Source organism: Anarrhichthys ocellatus, unplaced genomic scaffold, assembly GCF_004355925.1.
Source record: "Anarrhichthys ocellatus isolate YVR2014 unplaced genomic scaffold, GSC_Weel_1.0 scaffold15, whole genome shotgun sequence".
NCBI classification, from domain to species: Eukaryota; Metazoa; Chordata; class Actinopteri; order Perciformes; family Anarhichadidae; genus Anarrhichthys; species Anarrhichthys ocellatus.
In genome coordinates, this window is record NW_022280045.1 from 4,551,556 (window position 1) to 4,566,356 (window position 14,801).

General features: G+C 42.9%; 1 protein-coding gene across 3 annotated transcripts in view; it reads left to right on the forward strand.

Annotated features, from left to right (window-relative positions):
- ephb1 (EPH receptor B1) overlaps positions 1 to 14,801 on the forward strand; it is a 143,986-nt gene that overhangs the window by 74,476 nt on the left and 54,709 nt on the right. For all 3 annotated transcript variants that reach the window (XR_004213020.1, XM_031854691.1, XM_031854692.1), the window contains exon 4: positions 12,774 to 12,929. Coding sequence is in view for 2 of the 3 variants with exons in the window: in XM_031854691.1 (XP_031710551.1) it covers positions 12,774 to 12,929 (156 nt within the window). In the remaining variant the exon portion in view is untranslated. The remainder of the gene's footprint in view (positions 1 to 12,773; positions 12,930 to 14,801) is intronic.

Consider the following 14,801-nt stretch of genomic DNA (forward strand, 5'->3'; position numbering starts at 1 on the left):
TGTGTGTGTGTGTGTGTGTGTGTGTGTGTGTGTGTGTGTGTGTGTGTTTGTTAAGCTGTTTTCTGCATTTGTGTGCACCCAGGGGTTTCCTTCTTACCACATGTCGGGTGTACACCCCATATCCAGATGGGCCCTTGCACAACATTTGCATGCAAAATGTGACAACAAGAATGCGTGCATGACTGTGGACATGTGACAACACACATGACATCTACAACAATGTGTCTGACCTGTCTTCTTTGCATGGGTATGTGTGTATTCATGCATATATGATGTCACTGCATATCATGTTTGACCCTGTTTATGCATTTATGCTCTGCTATGTGTATTCATCTGTGAGTGTATTCATTTGGGAAACGTGTTCATTTATGGCGTTGTGGTGCACATCGTATGTCACTGTGTGTATATTTATGTTTTATGTTCCACTTGAGTGTGAACACGCAAGACCATAAATGTTCCTGGGTCATCCCCCTACCGTAACACTGCGTCAGTGAATGAAGCGTTCAACATCTGTCCTTGAAACTTTATAGCACTGCTCATCATGTGTGGCAAAGAACGATAAATGTTCTTTAAATCCCATCTCAAATGGGACGAGGCATGTATGTGGGCTGCAGAGGTTGATTTAATGATTTATTGGGAACACCTGAAATCAAACCACTCTCCGTCAAATGTCTCCCCGCATGCATATACTGACTTTGTTTCTCTCTTTTACACACCTACACACGCACACACACACACACACACACACACCTTTGCTACTGTGCCTTGTAAGACCTTACCTTTGTGTTAATGGCTATCTGCCATTTATACAGTTAATCCTGTTTCCCAGTTGGCCGTGTTATGTTTTTTCCCCCTCAATTGTCAGCTGGACAAGGTGTTGATGTCTTTCACAAATCCCACAATGTCACAGAGACTTAACGAGGATGTGTCACACGCACTTTTGAGTCAGCCCCTCGCCCTGAGACTGCTGTGATGCACTTGTTCACTGTCCATCATTCACTCTGCATCCAGATGAATGACTTCTGGTCTCCGTCCATCCTACAATGGGACCTCCTTACGGCGCATCAACATATTCACATGTTGATGCGCTGTAAGGAGGTCCCACATTCTCCCATCCCTTCAGGCACACACACACAAACACATACGCAGTAACACAAATGTGTGCCACTGTCATAGCTAGGGGTATATTGACTGAGGCTGCCTGATAAAGGTCAGTGCTGTCCAACTTTGGACAGGTGGGATGGGGGTTGTAATCCACCATCACACACACCGTTTTTGTCTGTCGGGAAGGGAATACAGCTTTCTGATAAGGTTGTGTAGAGGTCATGCGTATGTAAATATGACATGAATATAGATGCGCTGAGGTCCCGGTTACCTTTGGAGGATTTCCGGGCTGCAGGTGTATTTTGCATGTCAGGGAATTGGGTCAGCCTCTGCACATTCGCGATACGCAACAGAACATTCGATGAACACATCCGTTTGTCTTTGTTCAGTATTCCAAAAACATTTCCATGCATGCAGGTCATTCATCCATTGAGCTTTTTTGCTCATGCCTGCGCCTGATGTAAACAGAATCATTATTTTGTATGTATAAAAAAAACACACCGATACTGAACCATGAATGGAGCTTTCTACGTTGGGCAGACAGATGCATAGTTCCTCTAAGCAGCATTTATTATCCACCCAATTTTAGTCCACGTTGCCTGTTGTCAGCTTTAGAGATAATAGCTTGGACGTGTCTTAGTATGCAATGAGAGATGGCTGCTTTGCCACCAACAATTTGACTGACAAGATGCACACCTCAGTGCTTCCTCACTTTGTTTCGCTCTCACTTTCTCACTTCTCTGCATCTCATTTTCTCACTCTCTATTTCCTTGATCCTATGGTCACTTTTCCTCTCCCACGCTTCACACATAATTTGTGTCTACTCTTTTGATGCAGAGCTTTTTATCATTATTTCCCATTAGGCATAATAGCAGCAGGGGCTGAATAACAGCAGAAATGCTAGTGCAGCTGGAGGATCACCTCGCCAGTGAATGCCTTTAATTGTATTGATGTAGCTGCTTTTGTGATAGTTGATGTTGTTGCTATCCCAGCAGGCAGTGCTGCTGCCGATGACCTTTCCATCACAGTAATGCTCACGTCAACCATCTGTTCTTCTCCAACCTCGCCTCTTGTCCTGCCATCAGTGACGCAGACTACGACCTAAGGCCAGGCTCTAAACTCACTATTGGATTTTAAAAAGCCAGATCTAAGTTTATCCTCCGCTTTCCTTTCTTGTCATCCACCTCCAATTCCACTCTACTTCTGACCTCTGGCCTCCTTACTCTGATTGACAGCCTCTTTACCATGTGTGAAAATGTCTGCATCTGCATGAAAGTGTGCAGACGCTTACTAGTGGGATATACTAGGTCGGAGATATGTCACTGCACTTCCATGTGGTAATGGGTTTTGGGGATGGAAGGGCTTCCCGTGGTTACACTCCCAGAGCTCATTGGAGAGAAGAGTATGCTGTGTTCCGTTGTGTGATTCTGCCATTGGTGCTTGTCTTTGCCAGAATATTTTGGCGTAAACATTGTGTTATGTACGCTCAATTAGGAATCAAATTAGGGAATGGTAAACAGCAAAGGGACCTTTGTTTTCCAGTTGTTTTATCATTCTACTCTCTGCTACCTTCAAATGTGCATAATTACTCATCCCCATTTACAGGCCTCCACACTCGTTAGCCGGGCCTCAACCCTGAGCCAAGGGGCCGGGTATTTTAGGATACATGGGTATCTTAAAGCTATTATCACGCTTTGCTAAAACAATTCACAAAGCAGTTTTACATTAAATGGGCCGATAAGGAATGATCCGTTTTTTGGGATCATCTAGATTACGATGGGGATTGTTAGCAGTTCATTACCCTGAGATTTTATTTTTAATCTAAATGTAAATGTGGATATTAAGATCTAGTAAGTATACACATGTGTGTAAATCTGTCTACAACTTAATTTAAAAAAAGTCAATTAGATAATGTTGTATTACAGCTGCTGGATGGATATAAGACTTCCTCTCTAAGATCACACAACCGTTTGAAGGCATTGCTTTTGCTATGTTGCCATTAATAAATAGATCATTTTGCTTATGACAATGAATTGTAAAAAAGGCATTTGTCATTAAAATTTATGAAAGAGATTTCACCATTTGAGTATTGCATATAGACAAAGTGATGTTAGGCCCACCTTATCTTCGATCACAGAAACAGTCATAAGAACACAGGTCTCATAGTAACTCAGTTGACTCTCTGTGTAAGAGTGTTGGAGTGATATTTTGGCCACAGATTTTGGTACCAGCAGGTTGATTATTTCCTAAACAGAGCTGCTGTGCCTGTGACTATTTAAAGTTTACTGCTTGTGGATTGCAAACAATTAGGACAAATAGAATTCAGTGATATTTTAGACATGCACATATGATAGGAATGCATGAAATGTTTTTATTCTTCTCTTGATTAAAGTTCATAAGAATGAAACAAGCAGCCAGTAAATATTTGCAATACATGGGTGCGATCTTGTTGGCTCAGGGATCGGATCTCTCAAAATACTTCAACTTACTCTTATAACATTGTTGCATAAAAATGTGTTTTTATATTCAGTCAATATTAAAGGCACATTGCTTAGATGCCAAGCTGGCTGTAAGCCTGAGCTCCATAGCAGATTACATACAAATGCAAAAGCTTCTAAAATTAGAAATAATTAGAAATAATAATAATTAGAAATAGTTAATTGCTACTCATACTGTAGCTTCTTACACCAGCTCTTGGTGTATATTATTAGTAGAACGTTTTTTTAATCAAATAAAACAATAAAGAAACCTGACTATAGGAAACAACAACAAAGCCTATCAAAAAGCTGGCGGATGTCTTTGATCACAAATGGCAAAACTAAATTCTCATTTACATAAAGAGATTTCCTTTTCATAACATGTACCTGAATGCACAGTCTGTCCTTTCCCCTTGAGAATTTCTGTAATGACTGATGTAGACTGCTGTGGATGATCTAAGCTGTATGTGCTGTGCATCTTGCGGTACATCGTATCACTATAAGGTACGTCCATTGCTTTAAAACGTAGCTCGAAGCTGCCGCCTGAATCATTGTTCACACCCGCTTTCATTTTCAGTTAAACACTTATTAAAAATTAATGTGATATGGCACCAGAGTATATGTATAATGCATTAGGTAAAGCTACACAAGTAAAGGGTTCAAATGACTGGATTGGCTGATAAAGGTCCAACTTCTGTATTTTTGTTTCTAATTCTAATTGTAAAGTACATATCTAGACGAGCAAGCCTTTTCTCTCTGTCCTCACCACTTTTCCAACATAATGATGCATTGTTTGCAATCCACACTTCCTCATTAGCTTAAGCTCTGCTTGTGACAGAGCTATGGGCAGTGAAAAAAAGGGTTGAAGGCCATAGACGTAATAGACAGTGTTGAGCAGAGCAACAGCACAGGAGCAAAAAGAGCAAGAGTGGGCATCTTTGGCTAACTGCTATAGATTAATTGATCTAGCCATGAAGTTAATGAGCTAGATCCTTTTTAAAAGAGACAAGTGCTGAGACAGAGGAAGCTAATGGTCTCTCACAACTTAGAGTGGTAAGAAAGAGAAAGCTATTTATCTTGCAACATATACTTTATTCACCGTATGACAGAATCGCAAGGTAATTGACGAGGCCTGTAACTGCTGATTTTATCACCTCATTTTGATCATCCTTCTTAGCAAGTCCTGATCCACAGACAACTCAACACAGGGGACAACAACGCGTTTTTGACTATAAACTCCAGATAGCTCAATAGCCATTTTTGTGAGTTGACAAACAGGATTTCATTTGACAATAAAGTCCGTGAACATCCTCACACCGTCACATTAATGTGCCTAAATACGTAACGCAGGGGGGCCTTTTGGGATTACAGTTTGCTTTGTGAAGTTAGACTGATCAAATCAGCATTTGCAATCATATTGCAATCAAACACCGGCAATAAAATGCTCCACGCTCACATAACTTCTCTTGACTGATTTCACCCCTCATCAAGTAACTCTTCATCTCTGTCTGTCATACCCCTTTGCCTTTTTTTCCTCTGTTAGTTGGCAGTGGGCAATGAGCCCGATCAGTCCCTTGTTAGGTTATGATTACAGTGTAGATTGTCGTGCAAGCACACGTTACTGCCTGCTGAGTGGCGATATGTTTCGGAGGGCGGTTTTCTCTACTACCCTGGCCAGCCAAGGATGGATTGGCACAGCGGAGTCTCCTGGAATACCAATGCCTCCTTGTTGTCTCTATCTCTTTCCCCTGCTCCTCTCTGACCACTCCTCTATCTGAAAGATATGCTCGGTGCCTTGGCACATAGCTGCATCTTCCTGGGGAAATAAAATTGACCCGAGCCAATGTGCCACGCGCGATGCAGAGCGGCTAACTGCCAATGCAACGCTCGGATATGACGAGTCTTTGCGGAGCAAAGAGATTATACAGCTCTCTCGTTCTGTATCGAGCTCACATTGTGCACGCATACACAGACATGCATACACATGCGCGTGCATGCACAATGAAAAACGCTCGACTCATGCATGCGCTTTCAGTAAGCCAGATTTCCCAGTCGGCTGGTCTGTCATTGGCCGGCTGTTCAAAGGGAAAGTGTGGGCCAAAAAAATACTGGCTGTGAGGTTACCATGGTAACAGCCTGCCCAGGGGCGTGGGCTGTCTGCTAAATTGTGCGCTGGTTTGTTAAGGCTCACACACACACACACACACACACACACACACACACACGCGGACACACACACACACACACACTTTAATTTAAACAGAATGTCACTTCCGACATTCATTGTCTAGCAGACACCTGCTCTGTTCCTCAGCATTCAGACTGTTGGATTTCACTTCCTTACGTGAAACAAACAGATCATTTTGGAGAAATCACACACAGGCCTATTTATTGTCTTTATCTGGACACTGTCTCTAGTTATTTTACTGCTGCACTGCCCTCTATCGAATCCAGTCAGACACGGTTTTCATTCTACAAACATGGGGGAGTACGGTGCTGAACTGGGGTTATATATCCACTATAAGGGCATTAATGGGTGTCAAAACAGAGAAAGTGATTTGTTTCCTATTATTTTCTCTTTTTTCTCCTCCTTATGTGTTCATTAATGCCTCTCTCTTCTGAAACAAGACTACACAGCAATGTAACAAGATGTGGAGTTTCAAAGGGTAGCCTAATTGGGGGATATCTCAGCTTTCTCAGGGGGTTTAAGTATTGTTCACGGGGATTTCTGCAGCGTCAGATATTGCTGTATTAGCTAGTTGAGAGGACAGGCATGTCAAGATGATCGGTGTTTGGTGAGGGTAGCAGAAAGTTGAGAAGAGTTGTATGTGTGTGAATTGATGTGTGGGGGTGAGTTTTGTGTGTACGTGGGCGGTTGTGGGTGTAGATGCGTGTTTTAGCTCGAAAGAGAGGCTCCGACAGGACCAGAATGGACAGATGATTAATGATCAGGGGGGAGTGTTCTGTGGGAGGAACTCTTCAGAACCGCAGCTCTTAACAAAAGCCGTCGAGGTATGCTCCAAGCACTACACTCTTTCAACCATCCCTTTATCCCTGAGAAAACCTCTCTGGCCCTCTTTTATTCCTCCTCACATTCTCTCTTTCTGTGAGATTAGAAGGTGATGACAGGCGGTAGTGGAGACACACACTGACCAGACTTGCCAAGTGATGTCCCCACTGTGAACCGTGATGACCGCACTTGGGAGAAGTTACATACATTTTAGCCTCCGATCAGATCAGATCTTGGACTGAGATGTGTTTTGTGAGTCTCTGTTGGCAGTTTATGAGAAATATGTAAAATGTTTCTTGAATCCGTTCATAGGAATGAATAAATCATAACCCTAGAAGGCATTATACCCCGACTTTTAATATCCTGCGGGCATTTTCTCTGACATGCCTTTGTTTCGAGCCATGCCTCTGTCTCAACTTATTGTATTATGCTTTTAAATGACCTTGTGGAGAAATAGAACACCTGGGTTGGAAAAGCAACTCATTACGTGAATTCTGGCTGGAAAATGAACAATGACAGACGAGCGAGACTGAATACGAATAGGCTGCAGCGCTGATTGCCTTTTTGTTTTAAGATGTTGGCTGTCTTGCCACGTTTTGTGTCCCCTCTGTCAGACAAACGTGTTAATTTCACCACTCGGTTGATATTGTCTAATTTGTCAGATACGCAAATCCATACAGGGGTGCCCTTGGAATGTATGCAGCCTGTGGTTTGAGTGGGAGATAACTCTTTTTCTGAGTGATTGAGCAACGAAATAGTAAAATAGGGGTCAACTGGGGTCTTGACCCGATCATAAGCCTGTCTGTATGAGTGTTTGTGACTGGAAGGGGTGTGTATGCATGACTGCAAAGCCTGTGATCCATCCCATGTGATGGATGAGGGCCAGGGTTAAGGGTGTATTGGGGGCTTATGAGTTGTACGTAAGGGTCACTGATGCTAACCCACAACTTGTGGCTTTCTTTGGGTCAAGCACCCTCTCCGCGCAATGTTTTAAAACCTCAGACAAGCAGAGTTATATTTCAAAGCTGAAACATTTTACATTTTTAAATTAAAAAAGACTGTGTTTACATCTTGGCGGAAAAATGTACGGATTTCATCAGGCAAAAAACTAGATGTCTTAACATGAGTCATAACTTTGATAAGCTTTACTTTGTCAATATTGGTGTGCTACATCATTTATTTTTAAGTGATAAACATCTCATATTACAGAATGGAACTCTTTCCTTTAAATCTCAGATGTACCTTTCCACATCACCTGCTGCAAACGTTTGATTCCTGGCAAGCCATTTCTGGTGGTTTAAAACCTCATACATACTTCAGAGGGATGCCAAAGCAAAAGTCAGGGTAGGACTTAGTGTACTGTAACTTTGACTGGGTTTGAGTCGGAAAGCTATTTCCAAACCCGCCTTGGTCATAAGCCTTTGCGTGGGGTTTCCTGCAACTCCTAACTGTTCATTTCCATTTTATCTCACACACACCTGGTGATGCTTGCATGACAAGCTAATATAAGTCTTATTCCACTGCCTCCATAAATCCCATGTCTCCAATTAACTTGGATTCTGATGGGCTATATACATTCTACAACTGCACATTCTAAACGCAAGCACCTTGTCTGGCACAGTAAGCGTGCTTCCACGTATGATGTATTGCCTGCAGTGTGTACTATACGCTCAGCAAATACATTGCGTAGTCTAAGCCCCGACAATGCATATCAGCCATTGTTAAAGCCTCTCCTCAGAGACTGGCTCATGTTGCTAATCTTCTCATGTAGCACTTGCCCAGGCCAATCAATACCTCTGTTGTGTTGAAGGACGATCTGAGTTTTCTCCGTATTAACTTGGAATTTGAAAATGTTTGGTATACAACGTTCGTCCACTGGCTTGTTTATTAACTGCTTTCAGATTGAGGTTGTTGCCATCATCAGAAATGTAAAGAGAAAGAGTGCCTGCTGGGAAAATGACAGTGAAGAGATCATCGTCTCATCTCTCCCGGTCAGGCCTGCTGTGACAGAAGTTCATCGCAGTTAGACTTTGATGAGTAGCGAACAGCGATCCGCAGCTGCCATACCTCTGTCAACTCGCTCTCCCGAGCTCGAGATGGAGAAAGAGAGGAAGACAACCAACTTTAACAAGATTCAAACCTGTCAATCAAGACAAGAAAGCAACAAGGGGAGGAAAGGTGGGAGAAGAGTGAGAGCAATTCAGTACCAGTGGGACAAACAAAAAACAAAAGATGTGAGGGCCGAGAAGGAGAGGAGGAGAGAAGAATACAGAGAGAATCCTGTAGAGACCACTTGAAAGGAAGGAATGTTTTGTTTTTTGCATGCAGCCAGTTCAGTTGTGGGTTATCCTCCCACTGGGGAGAGTAATTGCTTGTTGATCTAATGTTCTATCCCCTCCTGTCCCCGAAAACCAACACATTTGATGAGTCTGTGTGCTTTTTCCCTGCAGGACAGGAACTTCTGGCCTCCTCCAATCTAAATATTCACAAATCAGGTGAAAGGACTTTGGGCTCAGTTCCAAATTCGATGAAGCATAAAGCTACTCACATCCAACGCTGCCCGCCCTCAGAACGATACCTCTGAGGGTTTGCTAACATTGTTCACATCACTCTTTTTCTCTCTCTATGTCTTTGCCCATTTTTGTTTCTTCGTTCCTCTTGCGCTGTGAGGCAGATCAGTGAGCAGCTAATTAATGAGTTTAATGCTAGGATTCACGCACATATTGTCTGTCAATTAGAGAAAGAGCTTCAGCTCCAAGGTACGAGTTATAATCTAGACGGATATTCATCCTGTGCTGGGTATTTTTATACGTGAGTGTGTGTGTGTGTGTGTGTGTGTGTGTGTGTGTGTGTGTGTACCGCTGCCTGTTTGTTTTAGCCTGGCTGTCACTCATCTCCCCTCCTGTAATGCTGATCTTGCAGCATCTTCAGTTGTCCAAGGAGAGGCATTAATTTATCTCGGGTTCTGTAGAACATATGCTAGTCAAGTGGCGGAAAATGTGGGTGCACCATTTCATTTAATGGGGTCAGCGGTGGTTACACGAGTTGCTGTGTAAATCAGTTCCGTAAATGTATTCTGGAGGTGAGGATAGTGTTGATGCCGATACGGTAGTGTCTTTTAGGACGTGTGTTTATTTGAGTGAGTGCGTACACAAGATACTGTAAGAGAGAGTGTGTGTGTGTGTGTGTGTGTGTGTGTGTGTGTGTGTGTGTGTGTGTGTGTGTGTGTGTTTGCATTTTTCTGCTCACAAGTTTGCCTTAAGGCATTTTTGCAGCACTGCTATCTCAGACGGCTGATTCAGCAAAGCCCTCCCTGCTTTCCTTTTCGCTTTTGCCCATTTATGAGCGTCCAGGCTAGCTACTGTCTGTGTGTAAACACACAACCCGAGGGCAGAACCCGAATGCACATATTCTGCTCACACCCCATTAAACACACACTGAACAACTTATTGTGATCCCTTTTCATAAGAGTCAGGGCAATAGATTTGAAGCTCACTTGTGTGTGTGTGTGTGTGTGTTTGTGTGTGCGTGTGTGTGTGTGAGCGAGAGATGGCCATGTGCATGCGCGTGGTTCTTCGCTCACCCTGCTGTATGAATTTTACATGGCAAAGATGATGACACATAAGTTCTCTCCCACTCTCCTGCGGAAAATTAATTTTTGATCTGTGTTTTATCGCCTTGTAATCGCTGATATCTCCGGAAGTTATTGCTTTATAAAATGGCTCTGCAGCTGGTTTGCGCTTCCCCATATGGCCAGGGAGAGTTTTAAGAGTCTCAATGTTCTTGTATTAGATGGAACTCGATCTTCTCGCAAATCTGTGTATTTCACATCATGACAGGTCACAAACATCCTCTCCCACGCACTAAAATAGTTGCTTACTATTACCTTTATACTCTCTTGTAAACCCTGTATAACCTTATATTCCTCCTTACATCCACAGCATAGCTATATGTTTTCCACAGGGGGATGTCCTTGTGTACTGCAGCTGTGAAATGCCTTACAGCTCCTCCTCCTGTTTTATAAGGTGCTTGTGGTTGTTGTGGTGCCGTCCTGTATGTGTGTTTGGATGCGAGTTGGTCTGGCTGTGTGTGGACAGTGTTGTGTGACTAGACATGAGGTCAGTCAGTTAGCCTCTGGTGTGTCTGTTAGGCTGCCACCAAAGGAGATGGGAGGGCAGCCGCTGTTGTGGGCAGCAGCTTCAGTTTTGTGTGTGTGTGTGTGTGTGTGTGTGTATGTGTGTGTGTGTGTGTGTGTGCATGATGCCCCCTCTTTCTCCTTTACCAGTTATCTTTCTTGCTTTGTCTTTGTCAATCCTTCACTACCAGCCCATCAGAGATGGCCGGCTGAATGGTATGGATGGAAGACCCATTTTACCACGTAATAAAAGGAGACTCCGGCTTCCGAACCCAGAGCAACCTCAGTGCATTTTTTTAATGAAACATAAAATGTTTAAATTAAATCTTAAAAGCCTGTACTGTTCCACATTCTCCACTGTTTGATCCGGCAGGGAGTGGTTATGGGACCAACTCCATGGTCATTGTTCTAATTAACTCTCCCTCTAACATGCTCTTCAGAACTCTTGAAATAGACTCTTAATCAGATACAATAGAACCATTTGTGAAAAGCAAATTCAGTTCTGCTTTCAGCGATTTCTTGTGCTTTGAATATCTGAAACACGTAACCAATGGCTCATTATTTTGTTTACCTGATAAAAATCTTTTGTTCCAATAATATATCTTACATTATTGTCTTCACACAACTATGAGTATACCCTACATTCTGTTTCTCAGTGGCAGTCAAGCCTTTACATTCTTTTACTCAGGCAAACCGACGCAGCTGGAGAAACTGTAAGATGCTTGTCCCATTAAATTTATAACCGCTCCCCTCCGGAGTGCAGCAGCACCTCGGCTTCGTCCCCCATCAGTAAGCCTGCTAAAATATTAGACATGTATCATGGTTATTATAGCCAGTAAATCCTTCCACACAGTGCAGAAACCCTTCAGCTTTGTATTCTTTTGGGATATGAGGGTGAATGGATTAGGTTATTGCCTAGACTGGCCCAGTGATATCAGCCACAATAATCTTTGTCCTCCACCACAGCCTTTAGAATTCAGGGCTCCAACACTTTAAGCTAACCTCCACCAATTTACGACTTTGCCTCATGTGTTAAAAATTTGAACAAGAAAATACTACTGAGCTACAGCTGATTGCCAGCTGACCACTGACACGCATGTGTGTTCTGTGCCTCCCAAATATCAACAGTATATTCAAAATCTTTAAAGTAATGGAATTCAAAACAAAACAAACTTGCCAATCATTTTCATGCCACTATCAATCTGATAAAACAGTTGTGTTAAATGATCACAATACAAATTGGAATGTTGCATCTGGGTACTTTAAAGTTTTTTTGCGTGTTCATTTATTTACTTTCCACTGGTGTTGTCAGTGGTGTTTTGCTCGTGGTGATGAGAAGAGAAACAGTGGAGATGAAAAATGAGACAGAGCAGGTGAAATCACTGCTTTACGAGGCTGTACAGCCTCCCTCACCAACTGCCATCAGCCTTTCATTTAAGAAGTTGAAATGGCTGAATATGTTACGACGACCACAACAATGCAAAAACTACCAATGATTTGCCACAGATGGCCAACTTTCTACTCAGGGCTGCTAGAGTAAGACAGACTGATTGTATCTACCAATTATGTACATAAGGATCATTTTCACGATTGTAGACTCGGTATTAAATAAATTGTGCGACATTTTGGAAAATATTTGCCAGATGAGAAGACCCCGCTCATGTCTTGCCAAATATTAAGCTATACAGCCAGCAGTCGGTTAGCTTATTTTAGCTTAGCATTAAGAATGGGAACAGGGAGAAACAGCTAGTTTACCTCTGTCCAAAGGGAACAAACTCCATCTAAAGCTCACTAACGAACATGTTATAATTCATTTGTTCAATCCACATAAGAACCAAACTGTAAAAATGAAAATGTGTGGTGTTATGGGGGTTATGTTTCCAGTCAGTTTCGACTTGGACTCTTTTCTGTCTCAGTCTGTTTTCATCTCTGCTCACCATTCTAGCTGATGTACCAGACCCAGATGCCTGGCTTGTGCGTACTCGTCTCGTGGATTATTTATTTATCTTTTTATCTATTTTCTAACTTTGTTTGTCTGTTCCCACAGCATGCCCCCCGGGTACCTTCAAGTCAACCCAGGGTCCAGGTCTGTGTCTACAGTGCCCTCCTAACAGCCGCTCCACAGCTGAGGCCGCGACCATCTGTGTGTGCCGCAACGGTTACTACCGCGGCGACGCTGATCAGCCGGATGAACCCTGCACCAGTGAGTTTATCGTACATGACATTACCGACACACTCCAACACCGTCGCACACTTACATTCTTGTCAGACAAGCACCTGTAATAGGCATCCATGTATCCATTTTAGCATACATTTATATGCATCAATATTGAGTAGACTGGTCATGCATATACAAGCCGCTATATTTTCATAAAACCAGCACATGTAGTAGCATTTAAATGAGCATGTATCTAGAGCCCTAGTCTTCTCAGACTGCTCATAATAATCATTTTAGGGTTTCCATTATTGATGTCTCCATCACTGTGCCATTGAGCTTCCTCTCTGTTTCCTCTCAGTTAGCTTACTCTCTCTGTCTCCTTTTCTTGCTGTTGTTCTTTCTTTCTGTCTGCTATCATCCCCTGAAGTCCTAATTACTCAGGCAGATGCTGCGAAGCTTCGACACTGTCCTGCCGCTACCCGCTGGAGATCCAATAAGGCCTCTCAGAGCATCATATTTATCTTAATATGATGTAAAAGCAATATGCTAAGCTTTCCTGTCGTTCCCTGCTGACACACAGTTACACAGAAGGAGAGCACTGTTAGACCCCCCAAAAAGTTTGTTTACCTCTCTTTCTTTGCTGCCACTGGGGAGTGTCTTAATGGTTTATTCACCTCACAACAACAGACCTGGAAGCTTTATTGGTGTGGTTATGTATTCATTTAGTCCTGATTTATTCACATAGACCTGGCTAATTGGCCTCCGGAATGGGCTCAGGACCACACTCCTTTCGTAATCGTTCAGCAGCTGTAGCCTTCACAGCTAAAACGTGTATTGAATGCACCTCTTTTGCCATGTTTCCTTTTTACAACTATGAATAAGTGCCTTAAAGCTGCAGTGGAACCCAAATATCGCATGGCTGTCTGTCTGACTGTTTGAACGCTTCCCAAGTGTAGCCATCCACACCTTTAGGCTTTGGATGTTCTCAACGGATGACACCCCACTTTCACCTTGAGTTTTCTCCACCCTCCCATGGTATACTACATACCTCTCTGGTGAATTAGTGAGCGCTCCATCAACTATAGCATCTGCCTCTACCTTGAGGCCTTGAATTTTCCCTAAGCAATCTCCACAACCATTCCCCGTCGGAGCTTCTTGAACAGATCCCTCCGGTCTGTGTTCACTTTCCGAATGCAGGCTGCGTTACTTTTTTTCTCGTCTTTCAATCAAGGCGATTCTTTCTTATCTCATCCTCTGTCTACTCTGTTCTTTTTTTTTTCCCCTCTACTTCACACTTTTCCTCTCATGATCAGTACAACTTCACTCCTCTCAATATCTTAACATTAGGCTGTTTTTTTAATACACATCCTAGGTGCCCAGTAAAATAATTGTTAATAGGTTTAAAAAATGAAATATTGCCCGATGTTCCAATCACAGTTACACAGTGGACTACGAATAAAACATTCATTACAAAAGAAAAAAATACAGTAGTTTAAAAACTACTGAGAATTTTTTTTCCAACCAACCCTTTTAACGTTAAAATCTTAAACCAACCTCGGTTCCTCCTCAATTGGTGTTGAATTATTTTGCAACAGCACATTCAAAGCCTTCTCTGAAGGTTGAATCATACAGTAGCAGCTGAGCTCGGCGCTCGGGGTGCCCTAGATCTCAGCATGGGGGTGCAGTGAGATCATCCTAGTAAGAATCTCTTTAATACTGCTGCTCCTGATAAGAGCACTGCTTGAGTAGCATAAATCAGGCCAATCTGCAGCAGCAGACGCTGAAGCTTTAGCGCTTCTTGCCGCCATCAGAGGCGCGGGTCCTTGTGCTCCAGATCAGTCTGATTAGCTTGCTGATGGATTGTCCGACGCCTGGCTCTGTCAGCAGGGGCTTCACGTAACCCCCCCCCCCCCCCCC